General features: G+C 35.5%; 1 protein-coding gene across 1 annotated transcript in view; it reads right to left on the bottom strand.

Moving 5' to 3' along the window:
* Positions 1-398: 398 nt before the first annotated feature.
* Positions 399-27104, bottom strand: part of LOC131165372 (isoprenylcysteine alpha-carbonyl methylesterase ICME-like) — a 56812-nt gene continuing 30106 nt past the window's right edge. Inside the window, exons 8-11 of the mRNA XM_058123105.1 lie at positions 21523-21588; positions 21247-21390; positions 13020-13110; positions 399-839 (exon numbers count right to left, since the gene is read on the bottom strand). Coding sequence (XP_057979088.1) covers positions 684-839; positions 13020-13110; positions 21247-21390; positions 21523-21588 — 457 coding nt within the window. The 3' untranslated portion in view covers positions 399-683. The remainder of the gene's footprint in view (positions 840-13019; positions 13111-21246; positions 21391-21522; positions 21589-27104) is intronic.

Consider the following 27104-nt stretch of genomic DNA (forward strand, 5'->3'; position numbering starts at 1 on the left):
ACACAAATTTAAATTCAAATTGATAATCTAAACTTTAAGCCTACATTTTGGTTCATGAAATGTCAATTTCTAGGAATATAATAATTGGAATAAGTTAGTTACAATTAGTTATATGAAAAATTATATTGATACCATAAAATTAACAACAATGTGCAATTTATTGTGAGTGCATAATAAGGAATAAATAAAGAATAACTATTTCCAATGAAAATGTGTTCTTATTACATGTAAACACTATATATATTTTTTATTCCAGGGAATAGTTATCATACAAATCAAAGAAGTCATAAATCATTTTATATACTTGTACTAGCTGCCACAATTTTCCTCTTGAGGATTTACACATACAACAAAAAAGCACAGCTTTTTTCCTTGAACCATGTGCTCGCACACACAAATTTAAATGAAATATATAATTGTAAATAGACTGTGTAAATATGAAATTCAGTACAATTATGGGGCTACCTTGGGGGCTAATATAACGCTAGCCTGAATTTACATTAAACATTTGGAATTAGCATGCAGAATCAGAACGCAAAGTCTACTCCCACAACCCTCCAAAATTCAATGATTGGGGACATAGTAACAGGCCAAGGATTTAAAGCTGGCCAAGCAGGGGCAATTACGAACAGTAATGAGTACACAAAATCACACTTGGTTATTGACCTGCAAAACTACGAGCCTCAAAACGGGCTGACCTCACGAGCCAGTTTCAACAAAAACTCGGGAACAAGGCGCCTCCTTGGAGGAGCAGCCTCGGCAACATATTTCGTATCACCTGAATGTATGTAAGCAACTAGAGAATCAAAAAGTTCATCCTCACCACCTCTCAGAGGATCCTGCACAATGGAGCTAAAAATTAGAATGGTTTCTCATTTCCAATAATTTCCAGAAGCCATTTCAAAGTATTTTCAAAAGAATAAAAGGTCCAGGTATATCTTCACTATTCAATAGGAAAGATGCTGTAGTCTCCAGTGCCCATATATTACGGTTTCAACATAAAAGAGGCTTTCCCCAACACAACTATAATTAATTTAATTGACTAGTAATGAGGGAATCATCTCCCTTCTCCCACCCCAATTATGTCCCTCAAATATTCATTTTAATATCTTGGTATCTGTTTTTTTATCATGTAGTTTAAAACTGCACCAATCACTCCTCATACTTTAGAAGACCACAGGAATTAAAAAAAAAAAAAAAACTATTTATAGGGAAATAGATTTTTTCCCCCTATTCCACACATTTGCAAGCAAAAAAATAGCTAATGTAAAAGATAAATTTCAACATCCAGCCAATCCACACAAAAGGTGGTTCATTTACCTATCAAGGAAATGTTATTTTTGCGCCTGTTTTAGATACGCACATACGAAATACAAGAATCAGGTTTTTTATCCAGCAAGCCCAGAACAAGTGTCCCTTCATACATCCAAAAAATAAAAAATGAAATCTTTGTGCTTGCACATAGCCTTCAGTAAAAGATGAAATGCCAATAAAAAAATATAGTATGAATTATCTGTGATCCCTAGAATATAATGACATGCCTATAAAAAAAGACTAGTACCAAATGAATTCCATATTCATTTTTAATTCAAAAAAATAAGAAAGAATAGCATCTTATTCTTCATACTAGACTTTTCTAATTCCACTATTTTTATAATGAAGCATGAATATTGTTCCTAACTCCCGTCCATCCCTGATCTCATCCCAGCCCCCCTTCCTGCTCCTGCCCCCATCCCACCATTCATGTTTCAAAGGTAATACAAAACTTTGGACAGTTTTCAGTGGTACAGGCCCACAAAAGTAACAATTATTTCAAGCAGTGCTTGCCTTTCCAAACTCAAAATTTGTAAATAAAAGAAACAATGATTGTAGGGTCCAAAGGTATAGGACACAATAAAACTATTTAGAGAATTTTGAAGAAAGTCAAAGAGAGAAGCATCACATCTTGAATCAAAGAAATAATAAATGTAGAATGCTACATTCAAGACCTGAGCCATTATGGTTATGGTTCTTAATGAAATATGTGCACCAATTGTGAATGTTATGCTTGTTTAGTTATATTGACATATTAAAGTGATTTATGCACCATTAGCATATTTCATGGTATTTTGATATACCAAAACTTCTGTATGATGATTTTTCAATGACAATGAATTACAGCCTTTCGAAATTTAAATTGTTCATTAGACATGCTATTTTAAGTACTGGGTACCACGAGTCAACTCACGTTCTACATAAGTATACCTATGATAGAATTGAGTACATGAGTAGACCATGAGTCGGCTCATGGACGGAGAGTATATTCTACCTAGCTTTGATTCTTAATGCATTTAGCAGAAAGAAGAGAAAAGAAACTAATACGGTCGAAAAGAAGAAAAGAGAAACTAGTTTCTCTCTTTTATGTTTGCTCAACATGAGAGAAACCTAAAGAAATCTATTTTTCTTGTTTAATTCAACTAATGAGAGAAGAAAAAAAATGGTATATGGTCATTTTACAATATTACTCTTTTAAGAAAAAGTACAGGATAACAAAGTAATTACAGTGTACAAAATAATTTTTTTTCTTTTGCATCAAAAAAATAGATACAATTTTTTTTAGATAAATCCAATTGCACAAGACCCTATTAAACACGAGCAAACCCATATGCACACTGAACTCAATAAGCATAATATTTTCATTGGACCATACTGTTCTAGAAACATTCAAATTATTGTTTTTTTAAAGGGCATAGTTGCCTTTTTCTAAATTTATGAGTTGGTTTCTTTTCTTCTCTGGAGGGGAAAAGATGGCCTTTTCATCCCCCTTTTTCTCTCCACTTATGTCCACTTCTTCTTCCCTCTAAATGAGCCAAACACAAGACGCAGAGAGAGACTTTTTTTTTTTCTTTTCTTTTCTTTCCATTTCTCTCCCATGAAAAGCATTATAAGGTTGTGTTTGGAAGCATAGATTTCAGGCTGCGGATTTGGACTTGTGTGGACTTGGACGAAATTCAGCACAATTTTGTATCGTGTTTTATCCAAATCCACACAAATACAAATCCAAGATCCAAATTCCAAGCTCCCAAACATAGGGTTAATGTTTTACAATCATATTTTTGTATACTTTGGTTGCAATTGACTTATACATTGACGCTTATGATGGGTACATGTAACATATTCACTATTGACCTTAAAGGTTTGATTTTTTAAGTGAGTAAATTTAAAATTTATATGTCGTATTTTTTAGAACAGCAGCAACTCTTAACGTTACAATTTTAGAATTTACACTTCATATATATTTTTTTATTATTAAGTAGGGCAAACTTGTTCACATAAAAATAAGCTTTGTTTGCTAAGAGATTATTTAGTGAAGATTTAGAAAGCAAAAAACAAAGGAGTCATCATTGAAGCATTATTGGAGCTCGGTCAACCCTTAGTGGAATCCTAGCTTAGTTTAAATCTTTAGAACCCAGTGTGAGGCCCTTGAATGTAAGACAACACATAGCCATATATATATATATATATATATACAGAAAAAAGAAAATCAAGAGAAAACACAACAGCTCAGAGGAAGAAAAAAGAAGCAAAAGTGTCAAATCCATCATAAGAGGAATCCTAGCTTGCTTCTCTCCATCATGAGGAGTTAATTTTGAATATTCAATCATTAAGAAGATTCACTCCTAAGTCCCATTTCCAAATCAAAACATCGTGTCGTGCTAAAAGTACTAAGGTGCCAAAACACTTGCTGACTTCATGCACTATTTGACTGCACTGACTTCCATAAGTCAACTAATGCCACCACTAATAATGCTACTAATTATATGAGTGCTGAAGCTCTTAAATATCATCAGCTGACATATATTGTTCTATGAGGTATCTCTTTTTTACTTGTGCAAGTTAGATTGATTGTTGCTTGTTGCTTGTTAGTTTACATGATTTTGGATCTTGTATTCAGTGTTGTCCATTGGCTTTGATAGTCCGGGATTGTATTGGAGCAAAAGTTCGTGTAAGAGGAGCACGAGCTGTATGTGTCATTGAAATAGTGAATGCCAAGTAGAGTTCTTAAGGAGTGAATGTAGATCACTTGCAATTGAACAATTTTAAATACTTGAGTTTGATTGCGGTTGCTTTTTTGATGTGTGATTTCTTCCATGCTTTGTTTGAAAATTTGTTTTCAAGCATGCTTTTAAAGCCACATCCATGGTCTTAAATTTCCACAAAATTGTTGAAACTTCCGGTTTCTATCACCCTTGAAATCGAGATGGCCATCAATTTCTTTCTTGCATAATTTTCGTCAAAATCTCAACAAATCATCTGAATTTTATCGAAATCTCAAAATTTTAGCGAAACTTGTCGACATTTTAACTATGCAATGAAATTTCCTCAGAATTCAAATAAGAGATTTAGGAGTGAAGTGAAATTTCTCCTTTAATTTATTTTATTTATTTCTATTGAGACAAAAGATTATTACAAGTGCTTTGAAATTATATGAAAAAAATAAACTTACAACAATATTTTATTTAACCCTTCATGTTTAAATTATCATTATTTGTATAATAAATAATATTTAAATGATTTATGAATTTTTTCTGTATTAACTGAATATGTTTAATGCACATTATCTTTTAAATATGTTTGATACACATACTATATTACAAGTTTTCCACCTCATACACAACATAGATGTATTTAACTTGTAAAATATTAGTCCCAAAACTCACATCATTATGTTTGTTAACCATTTCTAAAGTTTCAAAAAAATTCCATGCTTTACTACTGATTTTCATTATTTTTTCAATTCAAATTGGAATTGACATCGAAATTTATGTACTTTTGGTGCTTCAAAATTTGAGTCGAAATCGAAATTTAAGAACTTGGCCACATCCAATCCCCCCCAGCCCAACCGTTCCAAAGGCATTCATGAATTTGGGGTATAATTGTTGCATTAAGGCAACAACCTACCCACAATGGTACCACATCTAACCCTAAACAAGGTACCACCTATTATGTTCTATTCATATGTATAAGATGGATATTACACCATCCTTTGAGGGATCAACAAGAATATGACCATTTACATTATGAGATTAGGATATTACAACTCTTTATTAGAAATATCATCTCTTTTCAACAAATCCCTCCAACTCATTTGATTGATCTCCTCATTTTCTCCCTTATTTCTTTTTTTCTAAGAAAGGATTTCTGCTCTCAAACAAGACAATACCTCATCCATATCAATTCTAGTAGGGATCTTCACTTCTGAGGAAGCATCCAAATTGTGATGGCAGTTTCTTTTTTGATATAATAAAAGAAAGTATATTAGTTAGAAAGAAGAGAAGGTACAATGTGTGGGGACAAGAAGTCCACCAAGTTAAAAGAAAAAAGATAAAAGAAAAAAAAAAACACACAAGATCCCAAAATAGAACTAAACGAAATTAATCAAGAAACCCCCTTTTAAAACCCTTTCCATCATAATTAACCGAACTCTTCATACTTGCTAATTCCCTTTGGCCCTTCACATTTCAATTTTTGCCATCATCCAGACACACTTTATGTCCTCCAATATCACTCAGCTTTAAATCCGTTTCATCCAAAAGAATTTGAGGTTCTAGTTCCTCCTTTAGGATCTCCACTAGTTTAGACATAATTCCATCCCCACGCTGTACCATATTCGCAACCCATCATTATCAAAAACAAAAATAGATGCTCCCTCCAACCCTCCAACGGGGGTGGATGAACATAAGATAAATTTCCTATTTCATCGCACAAGTCCAAAACATACCCAAATTGTTCTCGTATCTCATCCAACAACTCCCCTCCACAATCAAAATCACTATTATCCTCACTGTCTGAATCTGAAAAATACCCCCATTTCTTTACCTCCTTGCCTTTTTTAGTCTCTTTGAACCCAACATTCTTCTCAACTTGAGGAACTTCCACAATACTGATGTCTCCCTTAGAATCTCTCCTTAATACCTTTGTCATAGACTCACTAGAATTTTCTCTCTTATCTTCGAATACCCTTTTCATTTCCGCACCCAAACAAGCTGCCTTACGACGAGCATAAACCTTTTTACCTTTAAATTTATCAATATAAATATGACAATCAACTGATTTCTCTGGCAAACTCGCTTCTTTTCCACTCTTTTTCACACTACCTTCTGAAAATTCTACAGGACTAGACGTAGATTTATCACCATATTCTTGAACCGAATCTGATCTTCTAACATCATGAACTTCCTTCAACTCTTGATCATTTCGATTCTTATTCTTAATACTTGTAGGCTGAATGTAGTTTCTTTTAACTGGATGTTGAATAATAATTCCATTATTAGAGGGTATAACTTCCCCCTTCCTATATACATCTTCTAAGGTGTATTACTTCGGGCCTGCCTATTATCCGGGGCCACCACAGCTGTACAAGAAACCTTCTTTTCTAAACCATATATCTGGTTATCACCAAGTCCATTTTGTGAGAAGCCCATATGAGGAGAGCCTCCCTTTTTTATCCAAATTGAGGCCCGCATCAACATCTCCTAAGCATTGGGCCTTTTCAAATAATTGCCCCAATTTAGTTAAAAAAGAAATACCCCCTCTTTTGAATGACCTCCACATCCAAAATGAGAAGCATGCAACCCGGCCCAAATCTCTTCACTGCCCCTTCTCCAAACACAGTCCTAGCCACCTCTCTGATTGTTTTGGCTCTATCAGAAACCCTAACTTCCTTCTCGCTCCTGTCGATTGAAGCCAACTAATTTGCGACTGCCTTAGATTCATTTCGATGCAACTTAGCTCCACACCAGTGGCACAGATCTAGTTTCCCAACCTTCAGACTTTGCTTTGTGGAATAGGCTTGACTACCGTATCCATCATCATAACAATTTTTATTTCCAATACCACCAGATTTTATGATCTGTGTCGTGAAGAACTCTCTGCACCAACACTGCCAGTTCCCCCAAGAAATCCCTTTGCTATCTCATGAAAGGCACCTGTGAAGCTTCGCCAACCTTCACCTTTTACACCCTAAGGAATAAATACTGAAAACTTCTTCCCTTTCCATACCAACCCTAACTTCAAAAATTTTCCTACCTTCGTCCATTTAATCAACATCCAGAGTTTCATAATAACCATCGGATCGATGGAAACCCCCTTTGCGCACGACTGAAAGTAGATATGCCATCAACGAACCAAAGCACAGCCTCTCTGGAAAATCTAACCCACCTGCTACGAGTGATATTGTCCTCAACTATGAGCAAGGATGCGAACTCTCTGACCTCATCTAATCGCAGATCAAAGGATTTACCTTTGATCTGGATCGAACATTTCATCATCAGCTACCGCAGAAGCTTTCATGGCATCGAGCGCACGAAGGGGAGAAAAACTATTGGATACAGACCCTGCCAATTATTATGATGGTAATTCAGAGAGCAAATTTACATTTTCAAAAGTAATCTGCACTGCTCAATCCTTTTGGCAGTACTCAGTATCTTCCAGTATTCGATTGGATCTACAACCTTGCAACAACCAGATTCGTATACAAGATTCATATGACAGAATGAAACACAATCTATCAAGAGTTTAATCAATCTTGAATAAAGATCAAGTAATCTTGGTTCACATTAAAAATGGCGCACCAACATTCAAAGATGATAACGTGAATAGAGAGAAAAATCGCACCCAGCTTCTCATGCCCAATTAAGAATTGTGAAACTTTTAACTATGAGAGGATAGGGTTGAGAGGGATTTGAACCCGACATGAATCGAACATGCAACCTTCGGATCTGAAGTCAAATCTGGTAATAGAAAAAATTTGGTAGAATTTATTGGTAGCACTCATAGAACAATTTATTGATAAGGCTCCTACATTCACATATGTCCATTTGATAATAGAGAAGACTTGGAAGAAAATTGGTCAGGTTGATATATTTTCTTTATCCTTTGGTTCTTTCATGTTTAAATTTGAAAATATTGAAGACAGAGATTGGATAGTTGAGAATGGGCCTTCGTTTTTTTCTGGGAAATAACCCTATGTTTTATCAAATTGGAATACCGTTACTGAATGAAATCAACAGAATTTGGAAAAAATACCTTTATGGGTTAAATTTTTCAATATATCTTTAGTGTCAGTTGATGGCCTGAGCTGCATAGCTAGTGCTTTTGGCAAGCCTCTGTACTTTGATACTACTACCAAACAGATGAGAAATTTGACATTTGCCAGTCTGTATTGAGATTGAGTTGAAAGATGAATTGCCTCATTTTATTGATATGAGATTTCCAACGGGATCTGTTAACTATAGATTTGGAATATGCTTGGATTGAATGGATTCCTGTTAAGTGTGAGAATCGGAAAGTTTTTGGCCATACATCCAGAAACAGTGATGCACATAAAAAATGGATTCCAATGGATGAAAAGAGTAACAAGGCTGATATGGTAGAAAATGCTGTGGATCAGATTGCTTAAAGAAAAGGCTGAATGTTCACAAAGGATGAGAATTTGGCAAAGGAGGGTAAGGAGAAGTTAACAATAAATCTAGTTAATTCTTTGAAGTTTTCAGCAAAATAGTGGATGAAGTTAGTGAGATTGCAACTAACAATATTGAGATTGATACAAATGAAGCCGAAAAGGAGGGAAATGACAATGCCATTGCAACAGCTGGCATAGGAGACAAACAGGAAAAAAATGTTGTATATGGTAGGCATGAATGTAATAAGAAATTGAATGGGAAAAATAGATCCCCTACATTTGCAGAAGCTGAAAGTAAGGCTAAAAATCAGTTGAAAACAGTTGCCGATAAAAAAACTCTAGTTTAACGATTTAAATTACTTAACTTTCTTCCCTGGCTAATGAAGCTGAAGCAAAAGGGAAAAATCAAATAGAGATTATAGGAAGTCCAAAGAAACAAGTTATACCTAAAGGAAATCCAAATTCACTGTCTAAATTATTATTATTGGAAGCTGGAATGTGAAGAGTCTGAATCACCCTACAAACAAAAGGAGATAAGCAGGTTTATTTCTACAAACAAAGTACAAATGTTAGGTTTGTATGAAACCAAATTCAAACTTAAAAATAGTAATAAGGTGAGAAAAAATTTGCAGCAGGAATGGATCTTTATTCATAACTATGATTCTGGGGCTGCTCCGAGCAGAATTTGGATGGGATTTAATCCCAAGATGTTCAATATAAAGAAGGTTATCAAGCAGAAACAGGCCATTACTTCGCAAAGTCATATGATTTGGTTTGTCGGTTTACATTTGTGCATGCATCTAATGACCTGATTAAAAGAAGAGAGCTTTGGAATGATTTAAAGGCAATGACTAATAAAGTGGGTGAAAATCCTTGGATGATGATGGGAAATTTCAACACAGCTAGAAGCTTTTTGAAAGTAATACAACAATACAAGGGAGTGGACTGACTAGCATGAATGATTTTAATTCCTGTTCAGCACTGGACTGATGACTACCCATTCAATGGACCAATTTTTACTTGGTCTAACAAAAGAATAGATCACTTTCTCAGGAAGCTGGACAGGCAAGTTTCCTGTTACCTGGTGTATCTGATCATTGCCCTGTGTCACAGTCCGACTATTTTCACACCGTTGTGAGACAAGTGGTCACAGGCAAGCATATTGCCCTGAACAAGCTTAGCTCGTGACACCCAGCATTGATAATATTTGGAGCTAATAAATCTGACAGGAAAAGAAGCTCTCTTTTTAGATTCTTAACACCCAGCATTGATAAAATTTGGAGATAATAAATCTGACAGGAAAAGAAGCTCTGTTTTTAGATTCTTAAACTGCCGGAGTATGAATGAAGAATTTCGTAAGGTAGTTGCTGATTGATGGAATATTGTAATCGAATGCCTATGTTTGTTCTATACAAAAAGCTGAGAATCTTGAAAAATATTTTGAAGTTGTTTCATGAGAAGCACTATGATAATCAACATGTGGAGGCCAAGCAAGAACTAATGCTAGCATAATCAGATTTATTTTCAAAGGAAAGGGATCCAAATGATGTGAATGAAAAAATGAAAAGATACATGTCCATCCTCAATGCTGGAGTGCAGACCCTACAGAAAAAGGCAAAGGTAAATTGGCTAAAGCTTGGGGATAGAAATAATAAGTTTTTTTCAATGATGATTAATCACAGAATAGTGAAGAATCAGATTAGTTATTTATCCTCTGATAAAGGAAATGTAGTTAATTCTAATGAGGAAATTGCCAAGAGCATAATAGAGTATTATATCAGTTTGCTGGGGAAAAAAGATAATGAGGTGCAGCCTTGTAGTTCAGATTTCTTGAAAAAACTGTTAAAGTTCAATTGGTCAGAGGATCAAAACATGATTTTTAAGTAAGAATTTTGATGAAGCTGAGATTAAAAATGCTATGCTCTCATTTGTTGATGATAAATCTCTAGGACCTGATGGGTTCAATGCAGCTTTCTTCAAAAAAAATGTTGGCAGATAATAGGTGGAAATGTCACTGCTGCAATTACGTCCTTTTCTTTGAAGATTCTCAGTTACTTAAACAAATTAATGCAACAATGTTAGTACTGGTTCCAAAGGTGAAGTCCCCAACTCATCCCAAAGACTTTAGACCTATTACTTGTTGCAATTTGGTATAAAACTGTATCACTAAAATTTTGGCAAATGGACTTCAGACTTGCCTTGGTTCTTCTGTTAGTGCTAATCAAATAGCTTTTATAAATGGAAAAAACATTCATGACAACATTCTATTAGCACAGGAACTTTTGCATGGTTATCATATTGAAGGAAGTTCTTCAAGAATGGCTATAAAGGTGGATTTAATGAATGCATTTGATTCAGTCAATCGGGGTTTTTTAATCCAGCTACTCTAGTGTATTGACACTCCAAGGAGCATTGTGGGATAGATAAATGAATGTATATCCACTCCTTTTTCCATCTTGGTAAATGGTTCTCTTAAAGGTTTCTACATAGGACAGAGGCATAAGGCAAGGAAGGCCCAATATCTCCTTAACTTTTTGTGATGATAATGGAGGTTTTGACTAAACTACTTCAATATGCTGCTGCCAGTGGTATATTACCATTTCAACCAAAATGTAAAAAGCTAAATTTGTTAAATCTCTGCTTGGTGATGATTTGTTGATACTTGCAAGGGGTGATTTGAAATATGCTAGAGCGATTAAGAGTATCTGTATGTATTTTAAAAAATGACCGGATTGAAGCATAATAAATCTAAATCAGAGCTTCTCAATGCTGGTATGCACGAAGATGTTACTAATACTATCTTAGAGAAGCTTCAAATACCAAAAGAGGGCAGCTGACAGTGAAGTACTTTGGTCTGCCCTTGGTAAAAAAAGGAAAAGTAGAGCTGACTGTAAATTACTTGTTGGGAGAATTGCAAATAGAATGCATATTTGGACTCCGAGTACTTATCTTACTCAGGAAGATTACAGTTGATTAAATCTATTTTTCAAAAAATTTATGGATACTGGACTTCAGTTTTGTTTCTTCCGAAAGCTGTTCTAGCAGATTTAAATAGAAACTTGGATGTTTTTTTTATAGAGGGGAAACGAAGTGATACTCTGAGCTGTAAAGTTTGATGGAAATATGTGAATAAACGTTTAAATGAAGGTGGACTTGGAATTGAGCTTCTTACTGAATGGAGCATAGCTGCAGCAATAAAGCTGCTTTTTTATACAAGTCCTTCTAAGAATGTCTATGGGTTATATGGGTGCATACATATATATTGAGGGGAAGAAGTGTTTGGGCAGTAAAAGAATCTACAGGAACCTCTTGAATTAAGGAGACATGCTTATCATCATATCAAATGCAAAATTGGAGATGGGAAAAGCGTCAATCTGCTGTATGGTAATTGGCATACTAATAGTCCTCTTTTTTATTATTATGGTCCTCGCTTTGTGGTTGAGCTGGGGGCTCATAGTAGCTCCAAAGTAAATGCTATTATTGATGCAAATTCATGCATATGGCCAAGAAGACAAGTTGATAAACTTCAGCATTCAAGGCAACTCTAAGTTTCTGTCCAAATAGTGATAAAGCTGACAAAGTGAGTTGGAACTTGACAACAAATACTTTACATTCCATTCTGCATAGGACTGCATTAGAGGAAAAAAAAACCCCATGTTATGGGTTAATTCTGTGTGGCTGAAGTTTAGCATTTTAAAACATGCTTTTGTTACCTGGCTGGCTCTGCTGAATGGATTAAATACCAAAGAAAGAATGTGTTTGGGGAAAATGTAAGGATGCAAGATGCAGTATGTGTGGAGAACTTACTGAAGTAAGGAACCATTTATTTTTTGAATGCCCAGTTGTTAGACAGGCATACCAGGAAGCAAATCAGAGGTTAAATTTGCAAGGGGATTCAATGAAATGGGGATAAAAACCTCACAAGATTGTCTGTCATGGGAATTCTAAACTAGAGATTGTTAGTAAGTTGATATGGGCTGCAGAAATTTATATTTCCTGGAAAGCTAGGTACTTTGAAGGTACTCTACTGTAGTTCACTCTGATTTATTGCAAGTCAAGCTGTGAATGATGTAAGAACAGCACGCTCAGGGCAAAAAGGATTTGAATTCTTGATGCAAGAAGGCAATTAAAATAGGTGATATAAATCAGAAGGGGAAAGATTTACTCAGCTGCAAGTGCCTTCGTTGAGATATGTTGTATTTGTTTCTTCTTTTCTGCATTTCTCGGTTTTTTAATGGTTTCTGCCAGTTCCCAGCTTAATTTATATATAAGCTCAATTCTTCGGAAAAAAAAAAAGGGGGGGGGGGGGGATGGATATTATAATGTTAACATATAAAAATGTAAAATAAAGACAAACATGCAAAAAGCCAAACCTGAACTCTAATATTGGGCCTCAAATTTAAGAGCAAAGACAAGCCCAGATTTGACATAATTCAAGCATTTGGCCCAAAAAAATTTTGTGCTAAAGGAATGAGCCACTCACAACTAAAAATTGAAGTAGAAGCATGCATTTGAAGTTGCACTACTAATCAAATAACAACAACAACAACAATAATACCTCCAGATGATCACTTACTTGAAGAAACAAATCAGTATGGGTTTTTCCTTCATACAAAATTAATTCAGCTTGAGCTCCTACTCTTTCAAGAGCATCTACAAATGTTACACTGCAGATACCAATGCATTAGCTGCGAGCATCATATATTTATTATAATTTATAAATAAAAGTTATTAATATAATGTGTACAACCCCCCATATGCCATGATACAAATAAAATATCTCCCACGTAAAACAAATAATAAAAAAAAAGAAAAAAATAATAATAATAAAAAAAAAACAGTTATAATAGAGCTCCCTTTTCAACACACTACAAATTCCCTCAAAGAAACCAAAAGAATGAGACCAAAAGGAAGCAAGGAAAATAATTCTATCCCACAAAAGATGTGAGAGGGTTGCTTTGCCATTAAAAAATCCTTGTATTCATTTCAATCCACACAGCCCAAAAGGGCAAAAACAGCACATCTCCATAACACTATTTCTCTCACCCCTCAAGACTGTATACTGCACCAACAAGAAAGCATCAAGAGTTTCAGGCAGCACCAATGCTTCCTCAAAAACAGTGAACAGATAAGCCCAAAGCTGCTTAGCCACCCATCATTGGAGAAACAAGTGGTTTCACTTGCCTCCAAATGCATAATACAAATATCTGGACTAACAGCCTTGTAATGCCTCCTCACCTGCAACTCATTGGTATTAAGCCAGTTAAGAGCTAAAGACTAGATTAAATCCTCGATTTTGAGGGGAACCTTAGCCTTCCAAATAAAGTATTCAGGGGGGAAATAAGAAGGGCTAAATGTTTTCAACAAGTAAGAAAGGATTTCACAGAAAAGAACCAGAAGAATCCCCAATCCAACTACTTGAATCACTCCCCATTCGAGAAACAAAAGACTACAGCACTCTCAACAATATGATCATATCGTCAACCTCTCCACCATTGAGAGAGCCCCTTTCAAAAGAATAAAAAGCATTAATTAGAGCATTTTGCATGGAAAACAGCTTGAAGAGATAAAGGAACAAAGATTCCAACAAAACCTGACCCACCCAAATGTTGGCCCGAAACCAAATAAGATTCTTCTAGTTCCCAACTTGAAAACAGGTAGACAGCAACCTGAGAAATAAACTTCCAAGGGTGTTGTGATTCGATTCCCACCAACAAGCACCTGGTTCAGATATTGATTGATGTGACAAGCAACTAGAACCTAAAACCACTTGTTGATTTTCGCGGATGCGCAGCGGAAGCACATTCTCACTCACTCACGAATCAAACAAACAACGAATGCAAGCACTCGACGATGAACTATACGAACCTAGCAATCACTCAATCAATGGAAATCAATGAAAGCAACAATAAAAATACAAAAATTTACATGGTTCGGCAATTTGCCTACGTCCACGGGAGCAGCAACTATTTTCACTATCAATGAAGCTTACACAAAGCTTTGAAGCTTACTTGAAGCTTAATCCCTTCTGGGGTAACATAACAATGTATATATAATGATCTAATGCATACAGAAGACCTATATTTGATCTAAAATACTTCTGTAGCAATCTCCTAGAGAAAATCCCTCCGATTAGCCCAATCTACTGATCTCGGATTCAAAATCCATTACTTGCGCCAACTGAAACCGTTGACAGTTTGGAGCTGAATAAAACACCCTGCAGCTACTGCCTGAAACTGTCAACGGTTACACTCCAAACTGTCGATGGTTTGCCCTCCATGGCTGCACCTTGTTTCTCTCCCTTGGTTCCTCGCGTCATAGTGCTTTTCTTGGCACATGCGTTCCACTCAAAATATGAGCCACATCCCCAACAAAGGGCTTGCATGAAAGTCATTGCTCCTACCTCTATTATTCCAATCCCAACCATTCTGATACAGCTGTACTTGCTTTTAATAACCATCTGCCATAAAAAATCAACCTACAAAGGGAACCTCCATAACAATTTTCCAACTAGAGAGGTGCTTCTAAACACCAAATTCGCGAGGCCCAAAGACCCCCACTTAGGTCTTCTAACCCTATCCCAACTAAAATAATCTATCTTCTCTTCCCTTATACTGGCAAAAAAAAATTTCATAAGCCTCTCCATGGTAGTAGCCACACCAGCTAGAACTTTAAAAATGGAAGTAAGGGAAATGGGAATCTTAGAAAGAACCACAATGGTGATCGTAATTTAACCCCTTAAAAATAAATGCACCCACCCCCAGCCCTCCAACCTACTACCCCCTCTCCCACCACCAACTCCCAAAAAGTAAAAGAATTAGGATTTCCACCAAAAGGAAAACCCAAATAAGTTAGAGGGCAATCTAAAATAGCATAAACAGCTCAGGTGGAAAAAATTTAAACTTAACCGTCCCACCAACATACATACCTGCTACCCCACTCTTAGACATGTTGATCTTCAATCCCAAAATTTTTAATTAAGGTAAAAACCTTCCAAATTTCACAACATTGTCCAGAAGAAAAAGAAGAGTATCATCAGAAAATCAAAGATTGGAAACTATAACCCTCTCCCTGCCAATCTTAAGACCCTGAATCACGTCATGGCCTTGAGCATGGCTAAGCATACAACCCAACATATCAACTACTAGAGTGAAAGAGCGGTAGGGGTAGGGGATGCTTTTGTCTCACCCCCCACAAAGCCTTAAAGGAATCCCTTGGTTAATCATTCTTATGATAAAAAAATATCACCGAGGATAACCTCCTTTCAACCCATCTCCTCCAAATCCATCCAAACTCCTCATTAGCCATCACATGGTCAAAAAATCCCAGCTCACCATGTCATAGGCTCTTTCAAAATCCAACTTGAATAAAAAAACCCCAACCCTATGGATCCTCCAATGGTTTTAAATCGCGGTAGTGGGTAGCATAACATAATGGTAACAGGTGTAACGGGAAGCAAGAGTAACAGATGTTACATAATGAGAAGTAGGTGTGACGGCCATGAATTTTTTTCAAGCATGCACAACCTTGTGCATAGTAGTGTATTTGCATGTTTTAAACTTTTAACCCTTCTTATAAAGAGTTTAAGTGTATTTTGGATCCTTTAGTTCAACTAAGTTGTTTCATAAGGGAAAGAAATTTACATTTCTTTTAAACCACCATTGACAAAAAAAATTAAATGTGTATTTATACTTTCTCATTATTCTTATGCATGATAAATTCTTGTGTGTGATAAATTAATAAATAAAACAAAATAAATTATACACCCCATTAATCCATTAGATACATAAGACATACAATTATATGAATAATACAAATATACAATAACTAGAAAAGAAAATAAGGTTGAAATTGAAAAATATAGCATAAATATCAAATTGCTAATTTTATCTAAACAAAATATTTTCCTAACAAGTTAGTATTTTCAAATTGTTACTTAATGCATCTCTTGTGAGTATTAAAAAAAAAGTAAATTTTGTATCATTATCATCCTCATTATAATCTTTCCCTCCTCACACCATATAGTATATAGAGAATGATTTATGGAGGGGAAAACAAAATTGAGAATAAATTTTTTATTTTTTTATTTTTTTTATTTTTTATTTTTGCATAACAGTCCTGTAGCGGTTATGTAACGGCTGTAGCTGCCTTTACATAACAGTTGCAGTCCATAATGGCCACTATGGCCGTGACTTTTCTTCCTAACGATTTTGCGGTGTGTAATAGTATTAGGAACCCAAAAAACAGCCGTCACGTAATGGTTGTGGCCGTTATTTAAAACCATGCCTCCTCAGATCCTCCAATACTGCACCAGCAAGCAAAACAGAATTTAAATCTGTATATCCTGAATGAGGGCATCCAAATTAACTATATCCCTAACACCTCTCACAACCTCTTAGACAAAACCTTAGCCAAGATTTGGTAAATGCTAGTAACCAAGCAGCTCAGCCAAAAGTCTCCCACTTTCTTAGAATACTCCTCCTTAGGAATAAGGGCAATAAAGTAGAATTAAGAATTAACGATCCTCCCCACCACCCCAATCCAATGAAACTGGTCAAAAAAAAAAAACTCCATTATATCCTCCTAAATCACCTCCCAACCAAGGTCTTAAATTTTGATTTCAACTCAAATTTCGAAGCTCCAAAAGTACGGAAATTTCGATTTCGATGTCAATTTCGATTTCGATTTGAAAAAGTAACGGAATTCAGTAATAAAGCATGGAATTCTTTGTGAAGCTTTAGAAATGATTAACAAACATAATAATATAAGTTTTAGGACTAATATATTACATATTAAATACATCTATGTTTTGTATGAGGTGGAAAAGTTGTAAAATAGTATGTGTATCAAAAATGTTTAAGATAATGTACATTAAACATATTCAGTTAATACAAATGAAATTCATAAATCATTTAAATATTATTTATTATACAAATAATGATAATTTAGACATGAATGGTTAAATAAAATGTTACTGTAAGTTTATTTTTTCATATAATTTCAAAAGCACTTGTAATAATCTTTTGTTCCGACAAAATAAATAAAATAAATAAAGATAGAATTTCACTGCACTCCTAAATTTCTCATTTGAATTCTAAGGAAATTTTATTGTATAGTTAAAATTTTGGCAAGTTTCGCTAAAATTTCGAGATTTCGATAAATTTTGGATGATTCATTGAAATTTCAACAGAAATTATGCAAGATGAAAATCGAATGCCATTTCGATTTCGAGGGTGACGGAAATCAGAAATCGGAATTTTCGATGGAAATTTCGACAATTTCGTGGAAATTTAAGACTATGCACCCAACTATCCTGAAAGAAAGCCATAGTAAAACCATCAGGACTTGGAGCCTTATCTCTCTCCATCTCAAACGTACCCCAATGCCTTTACATCAAATAGTCTCTCAAACCAAAATGCTAGGTCCTCACTAATAGGACACCAATTGAAGCCCTCTAAAACCAACATGTGTGCAAGACTCTCAATATACAAATTCACATAGAAACCCATAATCACCTCCCTAATATGAATGGAGTCGCACTCATGCACCACACCTCACAAATCTACTATAATTCCTCGATAAATATCCTCCTCCTCCTCCCATTAACCACCCTATGGAATGACTACGTGCTACAATCCCCCTCTTCCAGCCACTAAATCCTAGACTTGTGTCTCCAACTAATGCCTTCCCAAAAGAGGATCAAATCCAGGTTATTATTAAGGTGAACCCTCCTAATCCAATCCTCATCACCAATCAAACTGCATTCCTCCCACCTATCCAAGCACTCAGGTTCAGCAAGAATCACATTTTTTTTCTATTTTAAGTCACCAAAAACATCTTGATTCCATAATTTCAATTTGTTTCTCAGTCATAAATAGACATGAACCGTCAATCCCCAAAAACCCCTAACATCTAACAACACTGAAATAGAAAAAGACCCAACAACACACCCCCAAAATGGCAGTGCCCTAGTGTCTCACACAACCACCCACTCCTTAGATGCCCAAGGACTAATCGCCCAATCTCTAAGCCTCGACTCCCAAAAACGCCTCACAAGAAACTACCCACCACCTCTATCTTAGAATATTCAAGGAACAAGATATCAGAGGAGATTATAATTATATAAGAACCCTATGCTTCCTACTACTCCCTAAACTACAAAATTCCAAGAGAGAAGCTTCATTTATTACCACTAATATTACCTCAAATGCTTCTCTCCCTTCTGCTAATTAACCTAGGATGCAAGCCCACCTAGCACCCTACTCAATTTCGAATTTTTTCTCCTATACACCCTCTACCAATCCTACCGATTTCCTGTCATAGTTCACCAGGCTAAAGTGTAACTCATCAAGAAGGTTCTGGGCCTCCTGGTTGCCCCTCTTACTGCCTAGAAGGTCTACATTATGCAATTTCCCCTCTTTGATTGACTCCCTTTTGCACAACTAAGAATTTAAAAAGTAGCAGAGTGGAAAGAATACCTTTAGAAATAGCAACATTTATCAAGAGCCCCAAGAGATTCATTGCCCAGATTAGGAACCACCTCATCTGGATAAGACTTGCAATCATATTTGGGACTACTGAAGGAGATGTACTGGAATTAGACCCTGCCTAATAGTGGCTAGGTTCTCCTAAGATCCAGGCCCCCTCCTCACTCTGAACTTCCTTTAAAGCTTTAATACCATGAATGTTCAGTTCTGAGATCTTAAGTTTCAATGCTTTTATTTTCCTACTCAGTTCTTCTTCCACAGCCCTCATCGTCTCCTTTGCCTTCAAAAGAGCCTCCGAAAGGCAGTATAGCACCAGATTCTGTTCTGTCCAGTTCCTCCATCATTTCCGTCATCAGAAAACTCTAACTACCCTTAGCCTTCTCTCTGAATCCCCATCTTCAAGAAGAGAACAACTCTGCAATTTCACTGCCTTGCGATTTCCAGTTGAAGAGGACAATCTCCTCTTTGCTGCAACAAGTCTGCGAACTCCTGGGGAGAAACTCAGGCCCACCCCAGAAGCCTCATTGGGCTGAGGGCTTCTTGGTTGAATTGTGGCTGATCTTCTTACTTGGACTTAAAATAGTTAGAACATTACTTGTTGAACTTGGTCCCCTTACGCCCTTAAATGACTTTCCATCACTGGGCCTAAAGTTATGGGCTCCAATGACTTGGTGACTTGCTGCTGCATTCCATTCGCTATTTATAAATGACTTCCCCTTTAAAACTGCCATAGTTAAAACTGCCTTCCTCACCTCCACTTGTCAGAAGATCTCCATCACGGCCTCCAAGGAACCTCTAAGCAAATGAACACTGTTTGCCAATGGTTCTTATTATGCACTTCCAACAACCATAAACCTTGACTCATGTTTGTAGAACCACAATCTAGGCATCTGGGCTTATTCTCATCTTCAACCTTCTCCACCAGTTTTCTTGCTTTACCTATCTTGCTTCCCTCTACACAACCCTTCACCTTTGCAAGAAATTCTTCCACCTTAAACCTTACTTTATGTCCGCGGCACAAATCATTTTTACCATTTTTCATTCTTAGAGCACGAAAAAGTGAGTTTTCAAAAACATAATATTTGAACCAAACAGAGATAGTTGTTTTCTATTTTTATTATTATATTTTTTTTTCATTTTTATTTTTTATATTCTTATAATTTTAAGGATATTTTAATTTTCATTTGATTCAAGAACAAAAACGAATATAATTTCAATTAAATTCTTAATTTTTTTTAATTTTGGAAATGTTAACCAAATAAGTTGTTAGTTTTTACCTTTAGTTTCTGTGTTTGGGTTTCAGTTTTTTATTCTGGTTTCCATTTTTATAAGTCTCTACAATGACACCAAACACCCCTTAATAAGCCTAACAATTTTACAACTTATACTTTTTACTTAGAAAAACATCTGAATAGATCAAGCTCTGTCATCAAGTTCACGCTAACAAAATAATGAAAAATTAATTAAGACTGCAGTATAAAACTGTAGACTGCCAGCACCTGACATGCCAGACAGAGTTCACTAATTTAAAAGTGGTTTAATGAAACATAAGGTGAATTACATTTAGAATGGAAAGGAAAAGGAAGGGGGAGAGTGGGTGGGTAATGTCAATTTGATAAACAAATACACATGCACATATGAATGGCATGCATATTGTGTGTGTGTGTGTGTGTGTGTGTGTTAGGATTCATTCATATTCAACTGACTTTAAAACACCATCTTCGTGTTCAAACCTTTACATGCCCTACAATACCGGGCACAATGATTTCTGTTACATTAGAGAGAGAGAACCGCATTCCAGATTTCCGTTTAGAGTTAGTAAATCATTTCTACCAAGAAAACCAACATTCCCATTAAGGGGAGAAGACTTCATAAGGAGAAATATTAGGGGGATCAAAGACAAGAAGAATTCAATCAATTGGTTAAAGGGTGTTTTCCAATCAATCAACTAAAGAATGTTTTCCTCAAATCATCTTTATGGAGAAAGGATTCAGAAAAAAGAATTTGCAGTGCAATTATATTAGTGAAAACCAATATGCTCCTATAATTTTACACTTTAAAGTTCAAAAACATGTACTTCATGGCTTTTTTCTCTAATGAAGTCTTTACACATTTTTTTATAAAAAATTAAAATAAACTTCTGTTAAGATTTAAACATGATAAAAATATTAGGGACGAGAAAAGAACTATTCATAAAAATATGCATCAGCTCCCATATAAAATTAGAGGTAATTACTATTTGTTTCAGGTGCATTACATACCATATATAATTGGGGTTGGGATGGTTCAAAACATTCAGTTGAGGGAGATCCAAACCTGGCATCAGATGGTACTGACTTATCTGCAGTTCCATGGAAAAGAACAATACGAGGCAATAGTGAAACAGTATTTCTAATGCTTGGGTCCTGTATCATAACTTCAGGAGAATATTTTTGCAAGGATTGTTCCCCTTCCATTATACTGTAATGCCACAAAAATCAAATCTATTTGAGACAAAAAGAAAGGAAAGGACGAGGAAGAAGAGGAGGGGTACACTACATTGATGAGCATGTGCCGATATTAAATGCCAAACAAATTATTAATAGCAGGTACCTTAAAAAGAGGGAACGATACAAGCCTCGTTTATCGAAGTGGTCAACTAAGTTCAATAAATTGTACCTGCCAAAAATTTGAACAAAAATCATGAACTGTAGAACTTTACGCAACTATCAATCAACACACTCACATATATGTGATGTTTGTGAAATGTGAGACTAGTCATTAGCCCCCATGGCATGGACAAGAATCCACACTCAAATGTAAACATAAAAGAACAACAATGATGAAATGACTACTAAAGTATAGGAAAAAAAATTTTGGTATTGGCTATTGATTATTTAGTATTATTACATATGTTAGTAACTAAGAGTTAATGAGGGTTTTATGCTCACTGGGATATACTTTACTACTCTTTTGTTGTGATTGGTCAACATGTTATCAGATCATGGTCCTAAGACCTAAACTCTAAGTGCCCCAGCTGCTGCCAAATCAAGCCCTTAAAGGCTAAAAGCCAAAATCTTCTGCATGACTACCACCATAGGAGAACTGCTATCACCATTATAGGCCTGAAAACCAGCCAATAGCTGCCACAAGACACATTAGTTGGCGAAAATTTCCTGGACAACACTGCTAGTTCAGGAACACCAAAACCCCTTGAGATCTTGCAAAACCAGCACCATAGCCACCAACAGACATTGCTGATCTGCCAATCATGAAATCCCATCACTGGAGCCCTATCAAATGCCCTGAAGCGCCGTTGAAGGCTGCAAGCACCAACTTCACACCCCGGTTGAAGGCTGCCAGAGCCAACTCCACATGCAGCCATCATTTTGGCTGGAAATGCCTCTATATTGTTCGAATCCCTCTATGAACCATATTATTGAGGGGCCGTTTGGTATCACTGTCAAAAATTAGAGAAACGAAACCCATAAACGAAAATCAAAAACTAAAAACTAGAAACCAGCAACCTGTCTAGTTAACATTTATAAAACTAATGCAAATTAAGAACTTAATTAAAAAAATCTCTTTTTCATCTTTAAATCAAATAATATTAAAAAAATATAATTAAAATAATAAAATTACAAATAATACACATTAAAAAAATTACTATAATAAAAATAAAATTATTATAATTATTTAACTTAATTGTTCTACTTTCAAAATTTACTTTACAATAAAAATTTTATTGGGTGTGACAATTGAAAAATAGTAAAAGTATTTTGTAATTGGCTTTATTATTATTTTTTTAAATTTATGTATATTATTATTTTAATTATATTTAAATTCATACAATTATTTAATTTTGATTTTAATTCAAAATTGTATAAAATGAATAATTTAATCTAAAAAAACTAATTCTGGATATTAAAATTTCTAGCAACAGACTGTCAAAACAACTGAAAACCATAAAATCTGGTTTTTAGTTTTTTGACAAAGAAAACCGACAACAAAAAGAGAAAACTAACAACACAAACAAACGCATTTTTATAATCTATTTCTTCACTGTGGAGAAACAGAAAAGCAAACAGAAAACACAAATGATACCAAACAGGCCCCGAGTTTCTCTGATGGATTTTTGTCAAAGATCCCACCATTTAGTTGTTTACGCACAGCACTCAAAATAATAATTGTGTGGTACTGCTGGAGGCTGCCTGTCACTGGTAAATGAGTTCATTGGAGCCCGATACAGTGTTGTGCTGTTGCGTTTATGATTTGTTCTGGTTGTCTATCTTGTTCTATGTGTTTTTTTTTTACTTGTTCCAGTGGTCTAGGTTGTGTGTGTTGGGTCGGGCCCATGAATCTCAAAAATATGTTTCCTTATTCATTGCCACAGATTAAAAGCAGAAGTTTGATGGAACGAATTATATGCAGTGGTGTAAGCTGTCGAGATCTATTTGAAAAGCTCAAACAAATCTGAACACTTGTTTCATTGAAGTTCCAATGATGAGAATGAAAAGAAGTATGGTTCAAGAAGATGCATTCATTGTCTCCCTATTGCAGAACTCAATGGAAACCCAGATTGCAAGGATGCATGTAATGAGATTTGGAGTTATGTAAAATTGTCAAATTGTCCCTGGGGTACTTTCACTTACAACAAGGAGACAGGAGTCTCACAAAGTACTTGATGAGATGAAATGCATCCACAAGAAACTCAACGTTGTGCAACCCATAACGAGTTCATGAGATGCAAAAGCAAAGGGAGTAGATGACAATCCTTCAGGTCCTAGTGGCTTTGAAACCAGAGTTAATGCAAACCAGTCCCAGCGAAGCTGTCATCTTTGCTAATGTTTACTCTTGGATCCTTCAAGCTTCCTCCAAAACCTATTCTTCAGAGCCTAGTTTCGGCATTTTGATGTCTAGTTCAAGAAGACTGCTTTTGATAAACAAGGCACTTCTAATTTTCTACCTAGCAGTTGCAAAAGGTTCCTGCGTTGTTCAGGTGGCCGCGGAAAAAGGGATGGACATGGCAAAGGCTCTCACACAAGTGTACTCATTGTTGACAAGGAGATCATACAATTGAGCAGTGTTGGAATCTTCACAATAAACCCGCGTGCATTACCAATGCAGCAACCACATATTCCATTCCTCCCAGTTCAATAAATAGGGAGCAGTTTTGTTTGAGGAAGAATATTTGAGAGTTCCTGTAATATGAAGCATCCCAGCAAGCTTCTTTTCCCATTGCATCACTTGTCAAATTTAACCCTACAGCTTGCTTGTCATTTAGTGTTCCTTCCACTAATCTTTAGGTCATATTTACCAACCATATGACATGTATAACCAATTTCTTTTCCACCCTAAGTCTTTTGAAAACTTACCTCATGTTACCCTTGCTGACGGGTCCACTACTACTATTAAGGGAATAGGGGCAGAAAATCCCACTCCTCTGTCTCTTTCTCTTCTGGTGTGTATATTCCTAAGTTTTGCCTTAACCTTATGTCACTTAGAAAAATTACAAAATCTGTGAATTGTTGTCAATTTTTTCCTCATGCAGCTGTCATTTAGGGTTTGAAGACATAAAGCCAACCAATCCCGTATGGAATCCAAAAAACACTTCTTTGAAGCAATCCAAAGTAAAATCCCATAATGAAGCAGGAAAACCAGTTATATACGAAACAGCTGCAAAGGCAAAGAGAAGCCATTAAAGAAGCAAGCATTCCTCTCTAGCTAGATGCCCCAAAGCACTGCTAAAGAGCACTGTTCCATAACCTGACAGCATCCTTCCCCTTCAAAAACCTACCAAAGAACTAAGCAAGAAAGCCTAAGAAGAACCCGATCATACCAAAATTTTTTTTATGGGATAGAAAAAGAAAAGCTATTCAGAAAGAATGGAATTACAATGAGGTGGATAAGGTATCCTCCTAGAAACACAAGACAAAAGGATGAAAAAGACAACAAAAAAAAAAAAAAAAAAACAAACACATAACAGCAAAAAAAATCAAGCTATCAGCACCATCCAGTCCCACTAAAAGTCTGAGAAGCCTACTCCTTCAAAGCAACTAGAGGAAAAGGCTCAAAGAAAGCAAGAAAACTAATTCCCTCCCAAACCAATTGCAAAGGCAAAGACCAAACATCAAATATGTGAGCACCCCTCTCCAGCCAGATACTCCAAAGTACTGCGACAACAGTACAGTTCCACAACCAGTTTGCATCCTTCCTCCTTCCAAACAAAGCCCTTAAAAAACTCACAAAAATGCCTTCAAAGAACCCCCAACATTCTCTGAAGAAACAAAACATCCTGTGCTACAAACTCCATACTGTACTGCAATGCAAAAAAAAATTTAAAAATAAATAATAAATAAAAAGTAATAATGAGAATGTGTCTCATGATTATCATAACATATCACACAAACATCAAGAGATACTCATACAAGGCCCCCTATTTTGCATCAAATTGTTGGTGTTAACTCTATTTTATACTACCAGCAAAGCAAAATACTAGGCCTTTAGATGGAACATTAGCTCTCCAAATTCAATTCACAAGAGAAAAAGAAAAGGGGGGAGTTAAGTGAGAGAAAAAGATATACAACCAAAAACTCAGCACCATCAAAAGTTCAACGTCCAACTGTAGAATCTCTTCTAAAGGAAGGTTGAAAGGAGTACAATAAGCCAAGCAATGAAAAAAGTGCAATAACTTCCAGATCATTGAGATTTCTGTGAAATGAAAATTACAGGAAATCAAATGCCCTACAATAACCGTGAAAGAAGTAATGGGTGTGCTATGTGATAAAGAAAGGTAATGAAGCCAAGAGAAAGATACTTAAACAGAAGAATCCCCCACGCATTCTCCCAAAAACAAACTAAAGAGCCAGCAACCAACATCCACCTTATATTTAATATATTGGAAGAATAAGGTGGAGATTTGAGGATGAATTTCCAAGGGCTATCATGAGTAACTCTAGTACGAATATTAGCACACGAGCTATTTTCTTGCAAACCAAAATTGATTTTAATTACCTTATGCCAAAGTGAATTAGTACCCAGAGGGAAGTGCTACAATGGATTTCACATAAGAGCAATGTTTTTAGACAATAGGCCCCCTCAGCCTCAGATATACTAGCCAACCCACCCAACCCCCCATGATTCGAAATCGCGGTAGCGGATAACGTCGCGTAACGGTTGCGGGTGTCGCAGGAGACACGGGTGTTACATAACGGGAAGCGGCCATAACGGCTGTGAATTTTTTTCACGCATGCACAACCATGCCAAAATCGAAAAATAAGCATGAAATCCATTAATGCATGATTTTTAATGAATTTTGACAACCTTCATTCAACCTACAAATGCTTTTTAATAGGCATTATGATTTTTATATTAATTTTAGTGCGCTGCTTACAAAAAAAGCATATTTTTTTAAAGTTTGCATTCGTTTAATGGGTAAAAAAGATGTAAAAATGTAATTAAAATGAAGAATCAATTGATTAAAGACATAAAGTTACTTAAAATGAGTCAATAGACCCAATAATTTATATTACAATTTACAATTTTAAAAAATAAATATGGAATTGTAAATCTTACAATTTAATTATTTAAATGGTAGTGTACTTGAGTCACTTGAGACTTGACTAATTGTGTAGAAATTAGGATTTATTATAAATTTTAGATCTAATATTAAATTATTAATAGTCAAGGTATTTAAAAAAATAATTATGTAGAATATTAATTAATAATTTTTTACTAAATCTGTACTCTAACTCTCTATCTTTATAAATTTTATGTTTTAATAATTTTATACTAATTTTTTTATTTTAATTAATAAATTCTACTTATATAATCATTTATAAATTTGCATACTAATTAAATAATAAATATAAACTGAAATTATAAAATAAACTAAATTATTAGTTTAGAATAAATTGGTAATTTACAATTACATTAACCAATGAAGTAGAAGAACTGAAGAAACATGCCCACTCCCGAGTCCCGAGTCCCCACCGAAGCTGCGAGAGAGCTGCAACCTGCAAGCCCCCAAAATTTGGGGGAATCGAAGGCTTCAAAACTTACTTTTGGAGCTGCGACTGCGAGCCTGCGAATGGAGGCGACCTGCAGAGCACAGCTCCTTCGAGCGACAAATCGAAGATTGGAAGCTGATTTTTGGGTTCTTACACTGGACAAAGGAGACGAACTGACGAAGAGGG

This window comes from Malania oleifera, chromosome 1 (assembly GCF_029873635.1).
Source record: "Malania oleifera isolate guangnan ecotype guangnan chromosome 1, ASM2987363v1, whole genome shotgun sequence".
Lineage (NCBI taxonomy): Eukaryota > Viridiplantae > Streptophyta > Magnoliopsida > Santalales > Ximeniaceae > Malania > Malania oleifera.